We start from the raw sequence: 25,377 nt of genomic DNA, 5'->3' as shown, positions 1-25,377 counted from the left end.
CATTTTGCTTTTGTCTTTGTTTTGCCACTTCTTAATTCATGATTGTTGGCTTCGTTTAAAGTGTCTGTACTGTATTATACGTGATGATGGAATAAAAACTACTCATAGTAATATCTATTAATCAAATTCCTAATTTTCAATCAGGAATTAATCTTATCCAGGGGGCATTTCATGTCTTGATTCACAGCCTTTCTGTGGAGAGTTAACATGTTCTTCTCCAGCATGAGAGCTGGTTCCTTCTCCAGTCTAAAAACTAACTCACTTGTAGGTGAGGGTATATGAATAGCTATTAGTTTCCATGTGCCAGCCCTGTGATAGACAGGTGGCCCACACAGGTTGTTTCCTGCCTCTCATCCAAAGACAGATGGTCCCCTGATTGGTAGTCTAGGTCTAGGTTCTCAAACTTTTTAACCCATGGCCCCTGAGATAGCAGTGCCCAAGACCAGCGATCCCCTGTATACACAAATGGGCCAATCCAAAAACACATCGAAACAAAAAAAAAGTCCCAATATATTCAGTTTAGGGCTGCAACGACAAATCGATAAAAAACTATTAGAGGGCTCTTCTGAAGCTTTTTTTTTTTTTGACTCTGTGGTAGCATCAACCATCTTTTTGTAATAGCCTGCTGGGGCAGCAACATTTTAGTCCTGTTAATGTCAAAACCCTGAATCTTATGTATGCAAAATACCTTGATTTTTATTATATTTAGTAATATTTACATAGTGTATTGCAGCTGTAATTCTAACTTTCCCCTTACAGTAAAAATTTAATTTATTTCATATTAATTCATCTCTACTAATGCATCATTATGCATTTTCTATGTTTTTCATTTCATATCTTGCTTATCCTGTTCTGGGTCGCGACTATCCCTAAGACACCCTGTCCCAGCAGTTTTGGGGTTTTTATATCATATCTAACCTCTTTTGTGTTTACATTTTTGCAATAATGAATTCAATATGCTATTGTAAATACTAGTTTTTCACTTCTGGAAAGCATTTCATAACCCCTTCTAACAGTGTTTTGGATTGTTTTATTTGATTACCAGAGTAATGTGTTATTGAGATTACTACTATCAGATGTTTTGATTCGCTTAAAAGCAGACAGAACTGCATAATACCACTTGAGCCATTATCTCAGTCATGCAAAGCTTCTTTGGTAAATTTAATACAACAACTAAATAACAAAGCCCCATGATGCATTATGTACACGTCAGTGGTACAGACATTCAGTGTGGGAGTAAAAAAAAAGTTAATTTCATTGTGCAACAATTTCTGCAAGCGATGGTATTAATCCAGCATGAAACACACCTCGTTTTGGAACCAGAAAAAAAGACGGTTGGATTGTGAGGTAAAGAGAGAAATTTAGTGTGACAGAAATAAGGAAACGTGCAGCCTCCCTCCCTTGCACACAAAATGCAATGTCGGTAATGGTATCAGAGTTGAAGTGTATCGAGAGCTAATGAGCTTTTCTGAGACGTCAGACCTTCACTTCAGTTTGAACTAACATCTGCTCTCACACACACACACACACACACAAGCACAGAGGAGAAGCAGAGGAGGAGGTGTGAGCTGATTTAACATAAAGAGAGAAAACAAACAGGGTCCTTTAACGATGGTGCACATCAGCCTGCGAGTGTGTTCTGAGGGAGAAGAAGGAGTTCAAATGTTGAAGAAAGAGTCATCCTGTTAAAGGAACAGTTACACATCTGCTGTATCAGCTCAGGACAGAGTGAAAACAAGCAGATGTTAGAAAGATAAGCAGTGTCAGCACCGTGTCAGCAGGTAACCACAGAGGAACACTGAACGGATCGATTATCGAGACCTGAGACATGTAATGATTCCAAATAATGTCAGTCAGATGTGTGTGAATGTGTCATCAGTTATCAGTGAAGGATGTAAACATCTATAACATCAATGAGTCGTTTAGAGTTAATACGTTTCAAAGACAGATATCTCTTTGCACAGACCATCCAGAAACAATGACACAGAGCAACAACAAATAGAAAAGCCAACACATCCAAACACCCACTTTTACAGCCACTCTGAATATGAAATACAATCATCGCTCTGAGAGCCGCTCCTCGGCTTCAAGCGTCCAGATGACATAACAGATTGTTGCTGTGAGCACACTAAAGGGTGGACACGTTAAATGAAGCACGAAAGAATAAAAACCAGCTCAAGCCTGATAAAGTTCCCCAAAAGACTCTCTGATTCATCGTGTTAGCGTTTTAAACATTTGGCATCCACCCAAGTGTTACTGACGGAGTGTTTGAGTCATCTTTAGCATACAGCAGCACCCGGGCTAAGCCTCCAGCTAAACCTCAGCCTGGATTAGCGCTACTAAAATGCTAATCTAATTTCTGCTCAGAATATTCCATCATGGGATTAGAGCACCAACGGCCCAAAGCCTGAGCTACTTTATCAAGAAAAGCTGCAGAACTGGACCCAGTCCCCCTCCCCTGGATGTTTTCATTTATTATTTCTATTTAATAGAACCATGAGGAATTGATCACACATTGAAACATGTAATGTGATGAGAGGGAAGGGTGAAAGTGGATTAGATTAAAGTTTCTGGGGTCAGTCCACCCTCAGGGGGAGGCTCACTCAGCCTCACCCACTTACAGCCTCACTCTCTGGACTGGGATGTGTCACATTAACAAGCTGATGTCATGGAAATGCATTTTAACATATTGTTCTGAGTCAAAATCAGCTTTTGTTTTTCAGTGATGACAGTGTCAGAGGAGACAAAGGAGCTCTGGATTGCGACTGTACATTCACAAGCACTCTCTAAAACTACAACAAAAAAAAGACCTAAGGAGGTGGCCTGATTATTTTTATTTTATTTAACCTTTATTCTACCAGGAATATTTCCATTGAGATGCAAAAATCTCTTCTACAAAGGAGTCCTGGCCAAGACAGCAGCACAAAACATTTCACACAAAGAGCAACACAGAACAATGGACAGCAATAAGTAAACGGTACATCAGTCAGTAAATTAGCCGCGTTTAGCAGTTAATCAGGTCCAGTGGCTTATCAGATGATCGTCAATCCTAGTTTTCAAATAATAATCTAGACTTTTTAATTCATCCAGTGTTAGATGGCCTCGTAGCTCACACCAGGTTGAAGGACAAAAACACTAAAGCACTTTGACTAAAGACAGAGTGAGTCCGAGGAATGAATAACAGAATCTGTCTGTTTGATCCAAGGTTACAGCCTGTGACAACTTTAGGAGCATAAATAAGACAACAGATCATGAAGTACGGCTCTGTAAAAAAAAGATATGCCAATGCTCTATTCTTCTGCTATGTAGGAAGACAAATGCAGAGCAGCATGGGAAACTGGGTCCAACGTTTTCGGAGAGGCAGATACACACTCACCAGCCACTTTAGTAGCTACACCTGTTCAACTGCTCGTTAACGCAAATATTTAATCAGCCAATCACATGGCAGCAACTCAATGCATTTAGGCATGTAGACATGGTCAAGACAATCTGCTGCAGTTTAAACCGCGCATCAGAATGGGGAAGAAAGGTGATTTAAGAGACTTTGATCGTGGCATGGTTGTTGGTGCCAGACGGGTTGGTCTGAGTATTTCAGAAACTGCTGATCTACTGGGATTTTAACCCACAACCATCTCTAGGGTTTACAGAGAATGGTCCCAAAAAGAGAAAAAATCCAGTGAGCGGCAGTTCTGTAGCCAAAATGCCTTGTTGATGCCAGAGGTCAGAGGAGAATGGACAGACTGGTTGAAGCATCTATGAACACACAACACGTCCAACCTTGAGGCAGATGGGCTACAGCAGCAGAAGACCACACAGAGTGACCCTCCTGTCAGCTAAGAACAGGAAACTGAGGCTACAATTCACACAGGCTTCCAGCTCTCAGGTACTTGACCATTTTGAGGTGACAGGTTGAATAAGTTTAACATAAATTAAGGAACAAAATTGCTCCTAGTCAGAGTTGGACTCCGCCAGGGCTGCCCCTTGTCACCGATTCTGTTCATTACTTATATGGACAGGATTTCTAGGCCTAGTCAAGTGGTACCGTCGTACCTAGGGTCTCTAGAAGTAGTATGGGAGGTGGAGCCTTTAGTTATCAGGCTTCTCTTCTTTGAATCATCTGCCAGAAATTTAGCTGAATATTTTAAGGACATGGCATCATCTTTATCTTAAATATCTTGATGCAAGACATTTTCACAGACCTGTCAGGTGAATGTGGACCATGGACAATTTTTACTTGGAATAAGACAAAAAACTTGCTCAGGTTTCAATTTTTGCTTTGTGAATCCACACTCAATCTGTATTGTAATAACAACCAACAAAAGAGATGTGGGTTTTTTGTGAATGATGTTTTTTAAGGCAAAAAGAGCCTGAATGAGGCTGGAAGCAGTTCTGCAAATCTATGAGGTCTGACTCTTTTAGTTCAGACCTGAGATATGAGTGGGCACTATTTTTCAAATGGCTAATACCACAGACTCAACAAACACTCCTCAACGTGTCTTCATCTCTAATCTACAGCAAAGATTTACTGTCAATGAAACCCAGCACATTCCCCCGATATTATTTTCACCAGTCCCCAACATCTCCAGAGCAATCTGCTTTATCATGCTGTTCAGCGACAACCGTCAAATCAACCGAAACCATCATGAGTGGAAACAATATCTAGGAGAGAAAGGAAAGCATGAAATCCTCAGAAAAGCTCCTGCTTGCATCCATTCTGCAGCAATTTCAAACATTTCCTGTCGAGTAATTAAGCTCACACACACACACACACTCCTCAGAACACACTCACGATACTGTCAGCCTGCAACTTCAAGGAGAAGTCAGCGTGCATGTGTGTGATGAAGAGAGTTAACCAGCGTTTTTCTTTGGATTAATTTAACTTTCCACACTCTGCAGGTTTTTTCTGTATTTTCTGCCTCCAGGCCCAAAACTGATTCATGTTCAGAGAGGAACCTGATCAAACTGCCTGAGCGTCATCACTGAGCTCCTGCAGCATCCTGCAGACACGACAGGCCCCTCATCAGGGGTATTGATCCACCGTGTGGTGCACGGCATACTGAGTATCAGCCACAACAGGAGCTCAAACCCACAGCAACCTTCACCTCAAGGTCTGCTGGGCGTCAATCCCCCTTCACTGACAGCTCAGAGTGGAAGGGGGGTTAACGCCACTGATGGATGTGACAGAGACGGATGAGAGGGGACAGTTCGTGGGAATGCAGCTGTGTCCGTGTGGTCAGACGGCCCTCTTTTACTGTGAGCAGCCCTGTGTGACTCCAAACCAACAAAGGTCAGCTTTCTACATGAGGATAATCTCATTAAGCGAGTCATTCTACAATTAGGGGTACATTTCATGTGATATACTTATCAATCTTATAGTGGGTCATTTGGGTGATATTTTACTTTCATTTAATTCAGAAAGTGAACAGCTTCCATAATTTATTTAGCAAAACATGCAAATCATGTGGTGAAGTTTGCAGTTTTTGTGCTATCCAATTTCTCAAATGTCAAGTTTGCTCTTCAAAATTAAGACTAGAAGACATGTTTGTGTTCATTATTTTCAGTATTATTTGTTTAAAATAATCATTAAAACATAACAAAGGTGTTTTAAAAACTATTTTAATAATTTATATGGATAAAATAATTCTGTTGGCCATTGAAAAAAGGCCTATAAATCAGCAACAGTTTGCTCCAAAGTCAGATGACCCGAATCAATTGAAGTCACACCCTTTTTGGTGGGAACCATGAAGAAAGTGTTGCATATTTTAACTCCTCCTCATCAATATTCCATCAGAATGATGGTCTGTACATGGTGCACTTTTATTGGTCATCAACTCTGTTACCAACATTTTCTGGTGTTCTCACTATAAACGTCAAAAAAAAAAACTGTGAAGAAAAAAATGCAGAAATATGAGGTGATGGAGGTTAGGTGGTGCCATGTTCAAGGTCTGCAGTTGGCACAAGAGCCAAAAAATTGAGAAAATGTCAACTCTGTTACATGTGACTTTTGTGCCATAATTCTTTTAAATTTTGGCTAAACTGTGATATAAATGATGAGGGACATTTCTAGGGAGCGTAGTCTTGCATAGAAATGTTGAATAACTAAATTCAGTAAAATATGGATTTAGGTTGAAAAATTAGTCACAGCTTTTGTCCACGGTTGACAACACCACAGAGATCTGTGTTTTTCTCTGCTAAAAACGATTCCTGTGATTAATTTTGTAGTGATGCTGGACACAGGAGCCTAACTGTCAGACAGAAAAAGGACAGAAGAGCAGGAGAAAGATAAATGGGAGAATGATACAGCCCGAGTGGTTGACAAAATTTTGCTCAAACTTTTTTTGTTACTGGAATCTTTAAGAATTCATAAGAACTTAAGCTTGGCAACTAATGAATTAACTACATTCCAGGTATATTATTTGCAATCAAATTGAATATGAAACAAAAAAATACATATTTTTTCACTTCTTTGTATACCTGAAATGTACCACTAAATATAGAATCACTCAACTGAAACTTAATCTGTAAAAACCCCTATTTGATTAAAAGAGCATGACATTTAGGCATAAATTCAGTTTTATATTAATTAATTAATTAATAATTATTCAGATGACAAGAGTGAAACATATGAAACTGTAACATAAGGATGTTGATTTTGGATTCAATTTAGTTTTTCTGCCCAGCTAAGGACTATAAGAACATCCTGGAATAACTACTTCAGAAAAAAAGGAAAAAATAGAAACTAAAGGGGACTTAAAAACACAACCATCCATGTAAACACAACAGTCAATGAAGATTGTCTTTCAATAGAGAATATTATGCTTTCCCATTTATTAAACATGGACATAAAGTGACAATAAAATATAAATACTGGATCTTCAGACTTTGTGAAGATTTTCCGACCCCTACATATTCCTATATACTGTGAGAAATCCCTAAATCTGTAAACTGATAGAAACACTGTCCGAAAAATAGCACAAGATCTTCACGAGACAATGATCTCATGTTCATATTTGATCAAAAGAACGCTATTCTACATGAAGCATACTGAAAAAATCTCCAACACCTCCTCAAAGTCTTTTAAAGTGAATCAAATTCCTTCACCCAAAGCCAACACCCACACCGTGAGCCACAACTCAGCAGATTGTGTGCAATGACACCGTGTGACCTTTAGAGGGTGTCTGCACGAGGGAGAGAAAGTATCACTTAAACTTACACTAACAGAGGCCGACACATCAGACTATAAATTTAGAACTTGTGCCATATTCTGACGTTAACATGTTTTTCTCTCAAAACAAACAGCTTCAAAACGTCTCTGAGGATCACATCAAGCCTCCAGTACAGCTGCTCACACACAACCCCAGAGGAGCTTCATACACACTCTGATGATGGAACAGCATAGTGACCTAGTGTCATTACTCTGCTGAGGTCAAAGTTCATCAAACCTCATCAAAAAGGACATTTAAGATAAGCAGGCTGATGGCCATAGGACAATAAGCAGAGCTTTAAGTGAAAGTCCTTCAATTGCCATAAGCAAACCGGACAACAGTAACAATGGCAGACTCCCGTGTTGCATTTGTGCTGCTGAATCTACTGACTACCTGTCAACAAAATGTGCATCTGATGCACCACTTCTGCATTTTCCTGTTTGTTTTTTTAGTAGCCAGCTAGACTTTTTCAGGTCTGTGGAGGGGTGTGTCCCTGCAGTAATATCGCCAACTACAGGCCTGGCTGTTGTGCTCTCACTGACTGCAAATCTACCTATGGGTACAAATAAAGTTACTTGAACCTGAACCTATACCTGGCATGATACTCAAGCATTTTCAGTCCCAAAGTGTTTTTGTGTAAAGGCAGAAGTAGGGATGGGTACCTTTTATATCTGAAATGATACGTTACCAATGCCAGGTACGTGGCAATCTGTATCGGTAAAAAACGGTACCAATATTTTGGTACTTTTGTGTGTATTTATGTGGTAATATTAATTTCTTTAATAATAAAATCTCAAAGTTTTTCAATTTCATACATCTATTCTTCATTATAACCTTGGAATGCTGTGTTTTTGTCTTCCACTCTCTCACTGTTGGAAGGATGCGTTAAGTTACCTAAACATGGTACCTTCTGATTTTAAGAGAATGTCTACAGAATTCGGTCAGTACCTAAAACAGTACCCAATTCGGTACCCATTCCTAGCCAGCAGACACATTATGTTATTTTGGAGAACACTCCAAAATGGATGAATGAACACTAAAAGTCAATCTGTCTGGTTGCTATCCTTTGAAATCATGAGGGTGCAAGCGAGGGAGCTGTTAACAGGCTAACATGCAATCAGATCCTCATGGGTCAACACTGAGGGTGGAAGATCCAAATTCAGAATTCAACCTAAAGATTCTTACTTTGTCTCCCCTCAGCTCAGTTTACACTGGAAGAGTGCAAATAGAGTGAGCTTAAAATATGATAAATGTTGGTTTGTACATGAAATATTAATTCACTGCAGCTTAAACTGTCCTCAGGCTCAAATCTAAATATAGACACCCAGTCTTCAGTTTCAATTCACCTCACTGCTTTACTATCAGAGGATAAGAATAATGATCTGAAAATATTTGTGCCAGATTTCTATGTCTACCTCTGGAATATATTGTGTTATTCCTCCAAAAATATGTACAAAAAACATGTGTATTCAAATATAGCTCCTGCAGTTCATTCATCATGGCTGCTGTTTCCTGAGCTCCAGTGTCTGATAAGGGAGCACTTCCACTGACCTCCAGACTGCTGCAGGTCAGATGATAAAACAGCCTTTATTTAGACTTTGTTTGAACAGACCTGCTTTTCAAGAGAGAGGGGGAGAGGATGCACTCATCTGGAGACCTTATTTAAGGTTTTTATTCAGGATCCACGTCTAAGAGAGAAGGAGGTTTTCTCTTCTTCCGGAAGCTTCACTTTATCTTTGTTGCTCCAAAAAGCTCCCAGCACTGATGCAAGAGAAACCGAGCAGCAACACGGATGTGCAGCCCCGATATTTGTTTATAGCGTGACTGAAAAGAAATCCCACAGACAAATGAAAACTCAAGAGGCTTACACTTTGAGATTAAGCTTCAGGCTCATGTAAGAGCATCTAGGGCTGATCTTTTAAAGAAAGGGTCTGAGAGAGGGGGCTGACACTTCTCTCTGAGAGGTTATTTAGTTTAAGAGACTCCTGGAAGACGCAGACAAGAAGATTTTTCATCACACGCCACAACAAATACATCCTGGGCCTGTTAAACACCAGAATTAGATTTAAACCCAGCTCAGCATCAGACCCTGAGCAGAGCTCTTTGTGGTTAGATTGTGTTTTAGCTTGCTTGACCCTGTGTGAACTTCTATAAACTGCAAATTCAAAATCAAGTATTAGATATTAAGATATAAGGTAGAAATGAAAGGTTATGAGATTAAAGAGTTTTAAAGGGGGGTTGGCTTATTCTATCCTTTTGGTGCCCCTGTAATGTCTTTAAATGATCTTAATTTAAGAAAAAAATCCCTGTTTTTCTCTCACTGGTGTTTTAGGAAACGCTTATTTCAGTCTCTGTTTTTAACGCTCAGTTTTAGGTGCTGTCTTCTTTAAGCTTCCTGTTCACAAACCCCCTTCACTCTGGTTGGCCAGCCCTCTGAAGGCCTGTTGGGGGAAGAAAAAACTGTCAGAAATTACTTTTAGCAAGGGGTGTGTTTGTTTTGGAATGTTATGGAGATCAGATCAAAACAAATTTTCTTTTTTCAAGACAACTTTTTACTGGATACAACGTAAGGTATTTATCAGTACAGTTACAGTTACATGGTACTTCAGTTTGAAACATGACATCAAGCAGACATAGCAGCCGGCTATATGGTGACATCGGCAGCCCGGTGCTCTGACGTATCTGTAGACTAACATGACAACAAGTAAACACTGTCAGTTTGTAAGCAGTTTAGTAGCTGTTTATATTTAGCGCAGCTGGCAGCCTGGTGCTCTGAGACATGTCTGTAATGTGTAAAGTGAGCAAATTGTGGTTAGCTATGTCCTGGCAGTCATCTACCAAGCAGAGCTAACATAACCTCACTCTTCATTTTATTGAAAGACTCTCAAGTTTGAACAGACCACTGCAGAATAACTGCTGACTGTGGGTTGGAATGAACATTATCGCAAACAGTTTAGCCCCTGCGTTATAGAGTGATACAGCCCAAGCTAAAGGCTAATTAGCCCTTAGCTCGGGCTGTATCACTCTCCCGTTTATCTTTCTTCTGCTCTTCTGTCCTTTTTCTGTCTGACAGTTAGGCTCCTGTGTCCACCATCACTACTAAATTAATCACAGAATTTTTTTTCAGTAGAGAAAAACACAGATCTCTTTGTTTTATCTCTTCTCACTACTAAACTTTATCAGCCGGAGTGGTGTTGTCATAGTGACCTTGACGGGCTGTAAATCAATCTGATCCTGGTCAGCCTGACCCTAACTGGAAGCCAAGAAACAGCAATTTAAAATAACCTGTAACCAGCAATATTGGCGCTGATAATCTCATTATAAAGTGTGGATTACGATCAGGTATATATCTAGAAGGGAGACTTTTTCAAGATCACTTTCAAACTCCTCACAGGGCCTTTAACTTAAATGTAGGAGTTTTCTGCTCATGTTTTCTGGAATAAACTTTTCCTGGCCTGTATTTTTGGCCAATAATTCATCTTGTGTTTTTCTTTCTGGTTCTGCTAAATCAACCTGTCAGCACACCAAAGAGTCTAAAAGGTTTTTCTCTCTATCAGAGACACAAAAAACCCTGAGAGAGGTGAAGACCAACCATCTGATCAAGTGGACCATTGTGTCTTTTTGGGAAACGAGCAGCTCCCTAAAATCTGCCTCCTTCTGTGTGTAAACAAGCGATGGCTTTGTCCTCAGAGCCGCAGACCATCCCTGCACACACAGACAGCCTTTCACACAGCTAACACACACACACACGAACACACATGAACACGCTCGGACAAATCAAAAGAAGCCTCAAGTTTGCACCTTCTCCTGTCCTACAGCTGAGAACTTCAAACGTCCTGCTCGTCCTCTTGAGCACACACATTGACACACACGCTCACAGGGGCTCTCAAAAGCTCAGCAGGAGGCCAAGTGAAGGCATGCTACCAATGTGACACATGCCCACCTCTCAGCGCTGAGGGCCGGTCTGAAGAGACTCTAGAGCCCACATTACTGTGAACACGCTGTCAGCGGCTTCAGATTCACGTCAGACGAGGAGCCAGTGAACGTCTGAGGAGAGAGAGAGCTAAAGGAAACACACCACAGTGCATAAATCCCACCAGTGTTCAGAAAAGAGTGAAGGGAAGATGAGGCACATGAAAACAAATGTCCCTGCTCTTATCACTCCACATCCAGGGTGTCAACATGGATTTATTATAATCCTCCGAACTGCTGCTCTACTGCAGGACTCCAAGGACGGAACAAGTACTGAGTTACCTCAAGAACATTTAAACCCACTGATCCATCAACCTTTTCATTCACTCTACGAGGGATCTTGTGATTGTCGATGAAGGACTTTAAGGAAAAACCTCTGTTTCAGTAAGCTGCAGTATTTGCAGTTCAACGAAACTGCAGTTCAAATGTAAGTACACATCAAAACACCACAGACTGCAAACCATGTGGTTTGTCTTTTAAAATGGGACTGTGCTTCCTGCAAAAAAAAAAAAAAAAAACATTTCCACTCACACTTTAATCAAACAAACTTGATTAAGATGCTTTTCATACAAAAATATGTAACTGAGTGCTTTACAATCTATTAAAAACAATCCCACATGTCCTTCTACCCAACCATCCCAGCCCCTGACAACCATACAACCCCCAGTCATCAGATAGTCTCACCCAAAGCCACACACACACACACCCATGCACACACACTAATGTACACACTAAGAGGCTGAGTTTCATCCTCTCTAACAGCTCCTCTCTAACCTTTGTTTGCTGCTTGATAAACAATGGGCATTTATCTGTCTAGGTCTAGGGATGCACCTATACCATTTTTTTTCCAGACCAAGTACAAGTACTTACATTTGAGTATCCCCTGATACAGATACCAAGTACTTAAAAATGAAAAAGCGTTCAAAATGTCTTTGAAATAGTTTTATTTTATCAGATATTGTATTGATTGTATTGTAACAACTGCACCGCAACTTGATGAAAGTGCTTTTGTTGCTGGAATGTTTAACAGTCAGCGTTTTTTTTTTTTCTAACAAATACCACATTTTAACTTTGCATAATAACAGTTGCACAGCTTGGCAGTGCATAGTTTGCAGTTTGCTTTGGTTTTGTCCTCCTTATCAATGCTGAAATATTTCCAGACAGCCGACGACATGACTCATCCCCCGTTTGACGCTAACGAGAGTTTTATGTCGCGCCGTAAAGTGGTATTGGCATCAGAGTATCGGAGAAGTTTTATGACGATGCGTATGAGTATTTGAAGGCAGTATTTGCCCGATGCCCAATGACCGATACTGGTATCGGTTTCGGTTCAACCCGATCCAAGTCTAACATAATACACTCAAAATCACTGTGAAAAACATACGTAAAAAGGGACAGAAAACAGGCGATCTGATGACTATACAGACCACACTGTCTTCATGTTTTTAGGAGGAGAATTGCAAATTGACCTGGACACATCAACACGGAAGTATGTAGTTCTCACAACTCCTGGCTTAAAATCAGGTCATTATTTAATTTATCGGTTGGCCCTGGGTTCCAGAAGTTCAAGCACCCTGTATATCAATCCTTTCTGTTACAATTCACTTCCAATTTCAGGGTTTGGAGGTGATCAAGGTGACATGCTGCACCAACTAGCCAGGTGTGCAACACATGCAATTATGAAGCTTTATTATGATAACCTCAAGTAAGTGCTACATACTGTTCATTCAGACACAGTGGCAATGGAGGAAGATGAAATAAACCAAACGTTGTTCCCTGCAACATGATGTCAGTAACCCAGACAAGGTGGCCGTCATTTTTCTAAGGGGGCTAATATTTATGGGTCATGTTTAACCAACAAGCGTAAACATGCAATGATCATGCAGTCAAACTAATCGGAGTAAGTGATGTGAAAACCTGAGAGGAGGAAACCTTCAGGCTTCTTCACTAATGAGGTACAGTACAGAAGACTGACATGTCCCAGAAACCAAAGGATCCCGGTTTCCTCTCGATGTGTTTCTGATGTCATAGAAATCTTAAAATCGAAATACACATTCACAAAACAACAGTTGAGTCTTCTGTAGGAAACCAATTGTTATGTTAAAAAAAACAACATCCTTCTCTCGAGTAAAGATTGAGATGTTTTTTGTCCATCAGATGATCTGGATTCATCTCTCCTCAAGCCTCCAACACTTTCACAGTTTGTTTCGTCATTACGTGTCTGCAGAATGAGCTTGTAATGGGATTTGTGGGTATAAGTGATGGAAGGAAGAGAAAGAGACATAATGTTTGCTAATGAAGAATTACAGTGAAAGAGAGCAGGACTTCAAAGCTAGAAAAGCAGCAAAGAGAATCTATGAGGAGGAGCAGGAGGAAGGATATTAACTATAATTTAAAAATGTAATGAGATAACAGTCTGATCTGCCAGTGCAGTCGAAACACCAGCATGACACAGCAAACTGAGCTCAGTGCAGCTGTCTGCTGCCAGCTGAGCCACACATCTGTGTGGGATGAACCTGCCAATAATCCACATACACACAGAAAGAGAGTCTGAATCACATCTGATTACTCAGGAATTACTGATCAGGCCAGAAAACAGACAGTTCATAAGTCAGGCCTTTATACAGACCATAAAATCATTTTCAAAGGGTGAAGTCAAACGACATGCAGAGGGCAGCGCATTTTCTAGAGACCGAGTAATGACTGCAGGTGTGTCTTACAGCTCCATTCTCTCAACAGGGGGCCACTTCACCGGCAGCAAAAAAGAAGTTTTGACTATTGCAACATAATTATACAGGTTTTGCACCAAATGATGCAAAAAGAAACCTAACTCACACAGCACTCAAAGGTTAAAGGTCCCATGTTATGCAAAAAACACTTTATTAAGTCTTTGAGTGTGACTTGTGGGTCTTTGGCTTTCCTCCCAGCCCACAAATTTGATATTTAATGACAAAACCTGTACTTAGTAGTGCTTGTGAATATAAAATCCTGACCTAAAACAAGCTGTTCGAAATTTCTGGGATTTGCCGACGTCAGCGATTCCCTTTTGTTGGCCAATCAGGAGCAAGTCTGACCTGGTTGGTCCACTGGAGCAGGTACCCTGAACCCTGAACTAGCACCCCAAACACAAACACCAAAAATATCAACTTGTGTAATAATACCAAATAAACTGGAGGGATCTGAGACGCACAGCATCAACACGGGAGCTTACATGCTGGCTTGTGTGAAGCAAGCAAGAACAAAACTGACAAACCCCAGCACAGACATTTAATGCTGTGATATGAAATGGTTAGCCACATTCACAGCTAAAGTTCTTGTTTAAATGCTGGCATTCTTGTGACGTTTAATTGGATTCCTTTGACCCAATAAAAGCCTTTAAACTTCTGCACCACTGCAGCCGTCCCCACAGAAAACAAAGCCCCCTCTCTCCTCTCTGACGCACTGACGTGTGGGATACGGGATCAGGTGTTTGTCGGGTGGATGTTTGAAAACCTCATTCATCCTTCCGCCCACCAGCCACAAAGAACACAACTGAAATCTGTCTGCCTGATTGTGAAGGTGGGTTTTTACCTTGATGCAACCTTTCATTCCACCTTGCTCTGGCTTACATGAGATGTCCCGCTAATTACTGGTGACTGTGTGAAAAAGCTGTTAGAGTCTCACTCAGACAGGACCTACATTTCAACTTTTATTTCCAAAATCTCTTTCAAAGGCTGCCTCCGAGCCTCTCTTTTTCTTTAAATTTTAAACCACTGAGCAGATCTCTGCCCGGTTTAACTCCACTCCCTCTCTGGGGTAAAATCTGAACTTGTGCAGACTGCCTCCGGCTACTTTGCACCTTAACTGGCATGAATTACAGAGGATTTAAAGTCTGGATGTCTAATCCCAGCTGATCATTTTAACTTTTAACCTTAAAAACCTGTAGAGATGTCTGATTGCTTTCTCTGGGGTCTGACTGTGTTACTAATCCAGGGCCACATACCCAACCTCTCATGTTTACTGTTGCTCTTTAAGCTCTTTTCCTCCTATAAGCCGCGTCACTCTGTAGTGTTTCCAAACTTCTGATTTAAAGAGGGGGTATTCTGCTTTTCCATTTCTTCAACTCAACTTCTACAAACCATATCCTCATTAGACTTTTTCAAGTGCCACGAGTGATTTTGAGACTGAGCTGAAATGATGAGGTCCTAACTGGTTCATGAGACATTGGAGGGGTGGGGATCCAAACACAAAAGTCTACAGGACAGAATATGAAAAGCCTCCATAGGGTTGGCCAATCAGAGTGAAGGGGGCTGTGTCTCAGATGGAGGCTGAAACCAGAGTTTTCTTTAACACCAGTGAGAGGAGAAATAGGGATTTATTTGTTGTTGTGAATCATAAAATATTATGATGACACAAGAGGGACAAAAAAAGAGACAAATAAAAACATCATACCCCCCTCTTTAAAGATCACAGGTGATGGATATACTCATCTATTTTATTCTGTCATCTGTGATTGCCACTTTCCTAAAGGTCATGTCAACTCACATTGTGCTACCATCCTTAAGAGTCTGCAGGGAAAATGCTTAGTCATGTCCTGCAAGGTGGAGGCAGACACAGAGAGGGATGCTGCAGAGGAGGAGGAGAGTGTTTATCCTCCAGCTCTTTAACACAACTGTGACCTCCAGACAATATCAACACACCCTAGTTTGTGTGATATTATTCAGAGCCACACAGAGAACAAATAAAGATCTCTTTTATTGCAGTTTCACTGAAGCATTTTGTTTTTCTCTCTCAATGCATTTCTTCTGTTTCAGAGGAGACGAAATGTGCGACAGAGATCTGAAGATAAAGTCTGTTTCTCTGCTGCAGATTGAGATCTAACTGATTACACTTCAGGTGATGAATCAAAGTCTGACAGTCTCTCTCTCACACACACACACTGATGCCCTCCTCTGCCAAATTCAGCCTCTGTACGAAATCAATATGTTTGCAATGCCACTGGTCTTTGTTTTGTCTGGTGATTTTTAGAGAAGACAAAGAGGAAACTAATTGATTTTTAATCAGTTTCCTGCCCATGTTGGTGTTTATGAAAGACAAGACTCTTTGTTACTAAATTGCTTTTGGAAGGACTAAGAATATTTTATCATATTTTAATTTCACAAGCATCTTTGAGATCATTACAGGTGGCTTTAACAAACCAATGTAGGTGCATTTACTTTTGCAAAGAAAGTCTAAAAACTAGTGCTGTCAGGCGGTTGAAATAAAAAAATCTAATTACAGGATTTTTAACTAATTAATCGAATTAATCCCACTTTAATCTCATATCTGCTCAAGATCCCCAAATAAAGAACTTGAATTCTAGGACATAACAAAATTGTAGTGCATGACTAATCAAATTATTACACGAAGAAGAGAAGATTTGTAAATCCACATTTTTTTCAACTGACCAATGTTGAAATGACCATTTTTCGCTGCCATTGACATCTATTCAAGTGTTTACCGCGTCTATAGAAGTAAATAATGTTTTTCAGCGAGGGGATGCGTAGGGATGGGTACCAAATTAGTTACTTTTATAGGTAGGTACCAAGCAAATTCTGTTAGAAGTACCAGGTACCAATTCATGTAAAACCAAAAGGTAGCATGTTTAGATACCTAAATGCATCATTGTGACTGTGAGGGAGTGGAAGAGTAGGCAATTTTCCATGGTGGACATGAACACAGCATTGCAAGGATATATGTTGAAGAATAAATATGCTAAGTTGTAAAATTTTTGTATTCTATTATAAAACAAATCGATATTTTTTACCACATGAACACAAAAAAGTACTGAAAATTGGTACCGTTGACTACTGGTACCAATTGCCAGGTACGGGGCATCGATACCTTATCGTTTTAAATACGAAAAGGTACCCATCCCTAGGGAGGCAGGGGTCTTGCAGAGCTTGTCAATCAAAATCCTGCTCGTAAACTACTGTGGGTGAGAGCGGTGTGCTCTTTGGATGAGAGCTCAGCATGGATATGAGGAGAAGATGTGTGATGACAGAGACATAGAGAGACGCTGCAAGTCAGAAAAGTTCAGGCAGCTTACGCTCAAACTGAGGATGTGTCGCAGAAGTTCAGAGAGAAAGAGCGGCGTAACCGTGAGATTGCACCTTATAAGTTTCTGAGCCCTCGAACAGACGACGCAGATCATGGAGAGGGTCGAAGGATGTAGTGCCTGAGGTATACGCGATCAAAAAAAGTACACTTTGTTTTTTTAATCAAAAACAGGAAGATGGACATAAAAGAAGAGAGTCCACTCTTATTAAGTAGTTTTGGTGTTTACATAGTCATAGAACAACAATATTATTTTGGTCTTGAAAGAGCGTTGCTGAAAATGGCTGGCGGTGAATGAGTAAATTGCGTTTACTTTAATAATGTGTTAATTTGCGGTGAAATGAATTAATCTAATTAAAGTGACAGCCCTACGAAAAACTTCCAAAAGTTCTCGAAAGGATGCATGCGTGATCACAAATATTCATCTTAACTTTATCCGGACGTTTTCCTGCTGGTCTCTGTGAAAAATCTGGAGACACATTTGGACATGCATAATCTGCTCAGGTGTGTAAGGCTGAACTGAGAATAACACAAGATCTTCACAAGATCACAAGATCACATAAGGATCTACTTACTGGTTGGAGCTGACACATTGGAGGGGCAGAACTTAAACACCAAGGTCTGCCCGAAGCTCCACCCCTGATGGGCTACCAAAAGGGCTGACCAATCAGGGAGGAGACCGGTTGTGTAGCAGGAAGCCTTAAAGCTACAGCAGATAAAACTAATTCAGGTTTTTTTAAAACAGCAGTGTGTGTGAAAAGAGATGTTTGTAATCTGTAAATCATGTGAAGCTACTACCAAGGCAGCAGAAGGACAGAATAGAGTGCAGAAAATGCTACCTGCAAGAGCTAGGACACATACCTGTGACTTATCTGCAGTGTGCTGAAAAAACAGCATGAAGTTTTTAGGGAATAAAAATGTCAATTTCAAAATCTACTTGTATCTGGATTGACACATTCATACTGATAGCCCTATTTTTTGTGTTATAATATCAAGACGTCTTGTGATGTGAGGTTAAAGTCTCCTTTTGGATCTAAACCCACAAACATCTCAGATTCAAACCCTAATTTAATCTCCCTTCACATCGATCCTCTTACTTTAAACCGAGCTGCAAAAAAGGAAACTCAAACCCTAATGTTCAACCTTGATAACGCTCACATTATTAACCTCTAATCAATCATCACCACAGGCATTTGCAGTCTTTCCTCCTCTCTCTGTTTTTCTCCTTCCCTGTCTCTACATTTCTCTCTCCAGCTCATAGTCTGATTTTCTCCTCTCTCAGTCTGACCTTGGCTCAAACAGGAAAAACAGAGTGGCAGATGTCCTCCTCTGCAGGAGCAGAGTCAGAGGCAAACTACACCTCCACCCCCCTCTAACCGCCCCGTCCATCATCACAGGCGTCACAGCCTCACACTTCAGTCTGCAATGTTCATCACTGCGCCTTCACACATCCAGAGCTGGATACACTGAAGGCTGTGACGGATACTAACAAGATCTCATGTCTGCTTTAGATCTGAGCTCCTGAGGTGAAATGAGGGGAGGAAGCTCGTTTGATCTTCATGACAGTGTTGCCCCGAGGAAGTGGAAGGCTTCTTGAATGAACTGAGTGTTTATGAAGGTTTGGAGGGTTTATTTGTGGGAGATCTCACTAAAACATGTTGAAACAGGTCAATCTATACAATCTTATGTCAGCCTCAGGAGTTCAGACTATTCTGAATGTAAAAACAAGCTTTAACATCTCGAGGACCCTCCCCATCAGCTGGGAGTAGGGGGGTCTGAAGAAGCAGGACGTGAGGTAAAAAGGATGCTGCAGAAGTATTACTATGATGTTATTGCTGTCATCACCCTTACCTGCTCCCAAAGAGTGAACTTTCCTTCACATATCTTGAGTTTTTTTCAAATGTTGTTTTGGGCTGGGAGAAAAGAGTCTGGATAAAGTCAGCTGTTTGTGTTCACACATGCAGCTTATAGTTCTGAATGAGGCTCAAAGTCTCACATAACCTGAGTTAAGCATATGTAGTGCCAATGAGTCCAGTCAGGTTTCTCTTTGATACCCAGGATGATAAAATACAACATAGATTACTGATCACCTTCAGCTGTAATCAAACCACTCGAGAAGCTCATTTCTAGGTGGTATAGGAACATACAAAGCCCATGAGTAGATGCTATAGGAGACATGTCAGTAATTTTCTGTACGTTATGAATATATTTCACAAGAGAGACAGAAATGTGAAGAAGAGAGGCACCAAAAGATGCCAGGACTGGGGTTCAATCCTACAACCGCTGTATGGCTTCAAGCTAAATCGCACTGTTGAACCAACAAAGTCCTGCAGACTCCACACTGACTAGATGTATTCTTAAATAAAGAGGTAATCCAGATCTGGGTTCCAAAAGTACATCAGTGCTGTGATGCTTCTAACTTCCTCAGTGTGCAACAGAAGTTTCCCGACTGAACTTTCATCAGGAAAAAAAAATAACAAGCACGTATTTAAAGTTTCTTTGCGGACAGGCCTCATGAAGCAAACTGCATTCATATTATGCATATTGACTTTGCACTAAAAAACAGCCAAGAATGGTGACAATGATTTAGCTTATAAGAGGAAAAGACATACAGGTACAAACCAGACAACAAAGGGGGATTCATAAAGTTTACACTCATATTAAAGACTCCAGGGCTCGACGCAGAATCCTATTCTCTTAAATCTGAGTTGTAATAAAGACAAATTTATAGGCTGATAAAGAAATGCGGGAAAAATACTGAGATGACAAGCTGCTGGAAAGCATTACAGGATGTCAGACCAGAGAATGAAAAGTCGATCAGATCTGAAGTTCTGACGAGGTAAAAACCGAGTCCAAACCTAAAGTAAGCACAGCATCAGAGTGACCCAGCATGGCCAGCTTTAATATTTCATTATTGGGCGTTCGCACTAAAAGGTTTTGGTCTGAGTCCGTAAAACCTCCATCAACACAGACTGGGAGGACATGTTTCAAGTCTTCCTAAAGTCGGTGTTCAAGGAACCAATTTGCTTTCTGAGATTAGTGAACTGACCCTGTTCTGCCCTTGTGGACGTTTCTCTGATGAATTCATCAATCAGATGCAGATTTTAGAAGTCTTTCTGCTATAATCAAGAAGTTAGCAGCCATGGCGAGAACAAAGTAAGGTTTTACTGTTACAGATTTCTTCTGTGCATGTCTTTCACATCTCATCTTGGGTGGAAATGTTGATTTTTCTTCGTCATAATAAATCAACATGAGCAGAAGCTCTTTTCAATATGGATTTAAACTTCTTAATTCATATAATTACAACAGTGATGTTTCCTAGTTATTCAGCAGTCACACAGGAAAAACTGCACTGATGGTTGAATAGAAATCACTCGCTAACTGACAGCAGGCACAACATGACAGAGTGTTGAAGCCGTGGATTCTGACAGACACCAGCTCTGCCTCTCAGCCTTTTCCATCAGAGCTCTGATGAGAGTGAAACCTGACTTTACACAAACTCTGCTTTGCCCAGCTCTCAATCTGTGTGCTTTCTAAACTGCCATCACCAAGAGAGAGACTTCCAAATATCAAACTGACAAATAAAAGGTGAGGGGAAGAAGCACTGATACAAAAAGAAGAAAAACAAGTTCATTCTGGTGGTCTTACTAAACATTTGGTGCCTGAAGCTCGCAGCTCTGGTCGATGAACCTGTGAAAAAATGCATTCACCAAGCTTACTGCAACATGCTGCATCTATATTCTGCTCCTTTTCTGCAGTTTAATATGGATCATTGATGTCTTCATGAAATGTTAGTAACATGTTTTGGTCCAAAAATCAAGTAAATCAAGCACAGCAGCATTGTTTCCAGGCTCTCATAGCCCCTCTGTTCAGAACGCTCTGATTTAGTGGGCGTGGCCTCCATATGTAAATGAGCCACCGCTGAAACCGCCCCGCTCTCCCGCATCACTGAGAGCGGCGCCACAAGCTCCAAGTGCACAATGTTTAGAAAACAGCAAAGCTTGTTTACCGTAGCATTACAGGCTAAAACAACAAGCTAACCGCAGCTAAAGTTAGCATCCTGAAGCTAACACAGAGACAGGGGGGACACTAAGGAAAAGCTCTTACGTCTGCTCCACAGCACACAGCATTTAAAATACTCACATTTCCAGGGTCTGAGGTTTGTTGGCGGATGGTTGGTAATGTGCCTGGATTCAGGACCAGTCTATTCACTACCCTCTGTTGGACTGTCCAAAGTTGGAAAAGCAGTCGGCTGTGAAGTGACTAGCACACACATGCTCAGTTTTACTGAGTGTAGCTGGCACGTTTCTTTCATAAATGAGTCACTCAGTCTTGTCCTCGTTCTAGATGGGAGGCTTGTGCATAGAACTATGGGGCTGTTTACAGCCAAAAACAGCCACACTCCTCTCTCCAGCAGCGGGGAGGGGAGTGTGCGGGGAGGGGGTTCAGGGGTATCTGCTCCAGTGGACCAATCAGACTTGCTCCTGATTGGTCATAAAAGGGAATCCCTGACGTCGGCAAAACCCCAAAATCCAAACAGCTCATTTTAGGTCAGGATTTAACATTCACAAGCACTACCAAGTGCAGGTTTTGTCATTAAATATCACATTTTGTGGGCTGGGAGGAAAGCCAAAGACGCACAAATTTCACTAAAAGACTTAATAAAGTGATTTTTGCATAATATGGGACCTTTAAGCTGCAGGATATGTTACCCCTTTAAACTGTTATAACATGTACAATTTGAACAAAAAAAACATGTTCCACCTACCAGTGCACTATTGCTCCTTTTAATGCCCACTAACCTGCAAGCTGTTTTGTGCATACGTTGTATGTATGTATCGTTTTGCTTATTTTTAAAAAAAAAATTGTCAAATTCTGGAAACATACAGGTCATACATAAGGTCAAACAAGAACTTACTTTCTGCACTCTAGGATCAAAATGTTCAGCATGAAAGGTAAAAAAAAATACCAATACTCTTCAAAAGCCACACTAAAAACACTCTTAAAACTACAGAGGACGATGAAAGAAGACTCAATCAGCTGTCACAGAAGAGAGGGAACAATGAGACTAAATACACATGAGGTAATCAGCCACAGGTGTGACAGAGAGAGACACAGGTGAAACTAATGAGGCTAATCAAAGTGGAGGGAAACACAAGAACAGGAAGTTAAAATAAACCAGACACACATGGAGCAAGAACTTCAAATTAAAACAGGAAACACAATAGACCTAATTCAGAAACGACATCAGAAAGACCACATGATAACTGATACAGGAAATCAAAGCTTAACTACAAAACCAATCAAAAGCAACTTAACTTTTTAACTATTGTATTTCAGTAAAATAATACAATTTTTGGTTATCTTTTTTAAAAAATGTAATAAGCACGTCTTAGACCAGAACCAGACAAATTAACTCTGGAGTGAAACAGTGTGTAACTTTTGCAGCTTGCAGACAGACTCCTCATCATATCCCCTGAGTAGAGCTGGTTCATCTATTTCTGAAGGGTCTCAGTTTCACTGTAAACAGTAAGTTCAACGGAGGCTTCACTCTGACTACTTTCAGCGGTACGAAGTTCAAGAAAACAGGGATTTTTGTTGTGAATAACAGCTCTGAAGTTTGTTGAAATAACAACATCATTCATAATGCAGATTAGTAAAAAAGTCAAGCTTTGTCACATTTGTCCTCAAGAGAACAGGAAAAGTACTATCACAACGTCTGTTGTATGGCGATGAATCCATCATTTCTGATGCATTCAGGAAGTCAGGAAATCGCTGATTGTCTTAAGTGACTCAGCATCAAGCAAATTTGTGGCTCAGTGTAAACGTCTCGTCCAGAACAGACAAGGTGGCAGCCCTTTATGCAGAAATCTGTTTCTAGAGAGAGAGAAACCCTCCTCAGATTAACAACACTTGGAGCCAGGAGGGCATTATGGTAGGTTGTGTTCTGCCTGCTTTTGCTTGCCATATTGACTTTTCCCCCTGCAGACAATAGAGCTGGCATCTGATTGGTCAGATTGTACATTTTTATGTAAAAACTGCAGGTGAAGATTAGATATGTGTGCTGCAGACAGTGCTGAGAGGATTGTAGAGAAGAGTCCGAATGATCTCTACAACATAAACTGAGATTGCAAACTTTTTGTAATACTGCATGCCTTTGAGCATACTTTCTAGGAAAATAATATTGGCTGACAGATATATCAGTTCCAAACAAATTCAAGCAGCTTTTCCCTGAAATGCTGTTGTTTCACATCTGAATTTAAATACAGTTCCACATTTAATCAGGGTATAAGGTGACCTTGTGTGGTTCCCCCCATTAAACATGGGGTCCCTGCAAGGCCTGATAAAACGCCCCCTGTAAACATGGCAATAAAAGTGTCCGGTAATAATTCTTTATCCCCCAAACGAGGGCTAACACACAAGATGTACATTAACATGCTACTGAATTTCTGTGTATTGCAATCCTCAGAATTAGAACTGCAGCTGCAGATCATATCTCTGGGTCCCCTTCTCTGTAGCTGAGTGTGAGAACAAGCAGTCTAACCTGGCATTGACTTTGCATTCCTGTCACTCCAGCCATGTGTACACATTAGGACATCAGAGCTGCCAGACTGGTGACACTGATACCACCCTACACCTGTTGTGAAGGCTTCAGAGTAAAGGGGGCCCATAAACAAATTCACCTTTACAAAGACAACATGCTGCCCAGAGTCTGAATCTGAGCGTTAGAGGCTCAATACTATCTGACAGACGCACATGTTGGCTGTGCGGAGTATGACTCATTCACAAGCACCACAACCTGCAGCTTGGCGGGCCGCTGAGAGGAAACAGATCTCATTAGTTGTTAAATATGTGGAATACTATGATCCATGATAAGAATGGGGGGGGGGGGCTACATTTAACTTATATTGCATCAGTGACATACACTATTTCTGGCTCTGGGTGAACAGCAGAGACAGGGTTTGCAAGGACAACTTGGTGACTTTCCAGCCCAGATTGAGTCGGCCATGCAAGTGTCACATCATGCAGACGCATTCCCCTCTTCAGCCTGCTGGCTCTTTATGGGACAAAGTATCGTCCAGCGCTTAAATATCAAAGCATGTGACGTGCCAACATGAGTGACAGCGAAGACTGTAGGTTCCGCCAAACCCCATTCAAATAATCTTGCATTTTCGTTCTTTCTCTCACTGATACATATCTTCAGCTTGACATTGAAATTCACTGACATAATATGACGAAGTTAAGTGTTTTGAAGAATTCGGCTTAGAATATTTTGTCCAAATTGAGCACAGCTACATTAAATCTGGACTCTCAAAATATGTTATGCAGCGCGACTGGCGCAATCGCTGTTCACTTTATGGACGATGGCTGTTTGGAAGAGCGATACTAAATTTGGCTTTTATCTGAAATTGAGCCATGATTTATAGGTTACACGGGTGCCGAATTGTGGAGTAGTTCGTTCTGAATCGTAAAATAGAAAATTCAATGTTTTTGTACAAGTATGGTTCGCAGGCTTCTGAGTGACTCTTAAAGTAGAACATTTCCAAATGAGGTTCGGAGTGGATTCGAATGGAGCGTTATCGGACATGCAATCAGGGCGCAGACGTGTGTACCTGTCGGGTTGAAGCGGGCCCCTCATTTTCCAGGGGTGAAGGTGTCCCTCCTTCCAGCGATGCTGGATGAACTGGAGAAGAAGCCATGTCCTCCCCCTTCCGTCAGTCACTCATTAACAGCTGCCCCCGGTGTCACTTTCCGCGGTGTCTCCCTGCATTCAGCTCGCTGCCGCTGGAAGAGGACCGCAGCAGCAACGGTTTCCTGTCCGCGCACAGTGACTCTCTGTCCGGGTGCACAGTGGAGCCACTGTCCCTCCTGCCCCTCCGGACGGTGCTCGTATGCTCGCAGTCCGGTAGTCCAGTCAGGGCAGATGACGTCCTCCCAGGGTCTCTCACTCACTTTTCCACACACACTGCACACACACACTCCCTTCCTCCCTGTCTCCGTCTCTCCCCTCGCTTCTGTGTCACACTGTCCTTCTCCCTGGCTTTGACTTTTAGTCCCACTTCACTGAGCTCCGGAGCTGCAGGAGGGGAGTCTCATTCTCCCTGACATCTCTCCTCTCTCCTTC

General features: G+C 41.1%; 1 protein-coding gene across 2 annotated transcripts in view; it reads right to left on the bottom strand.

Annotated features, from left to right (window-relative positions):
- ank2b (ankyrin 2b, neuronal) overlaps positions 1-25,377 on the bottom strand; it is a 198,262-nt gene extending 172,885 nt beyond the window's left edge. For both annotated transcript variants that reach the window (XM_074699074.1, XM_074699076.1), the window contains exon 1: positions 24,866-25,377. In XM_074699074.1, the coding sequence (XP_074555175.1) occupies positions 24,866-24,952 (87 nt within the window). In that variant the 5' untranslated portion in view covers positions 24,953-25,377. The remainder of the gene's footprint in view (positions 1-24,865) is intronic.

The sequence above is a fragment of the Halichoeres trimaculatus genome, unplaced genomic scaffold (genome assembly GCF_033239565.1).
Source record: "Halichoeres trimaculatus isolate MK-OKI-2021-1 unplaced genomic scaffold, fHalTri1.1 fHalTri1_scaffold_22, whole genome shotgun sequence".
Taxonomy (NCBI): domain Eukaryota; kingdom Metazoa; phylum Chordata; class Actinopteri; order Labriformes; family Labridae; genus Halichoeres; species Halichoeres trimaculatus.
The sequence above is the reverse complement of the archived record's forward strand: the minus strand, read 5'-3'. Positions and strand labels throughout refer to the sequence as shown.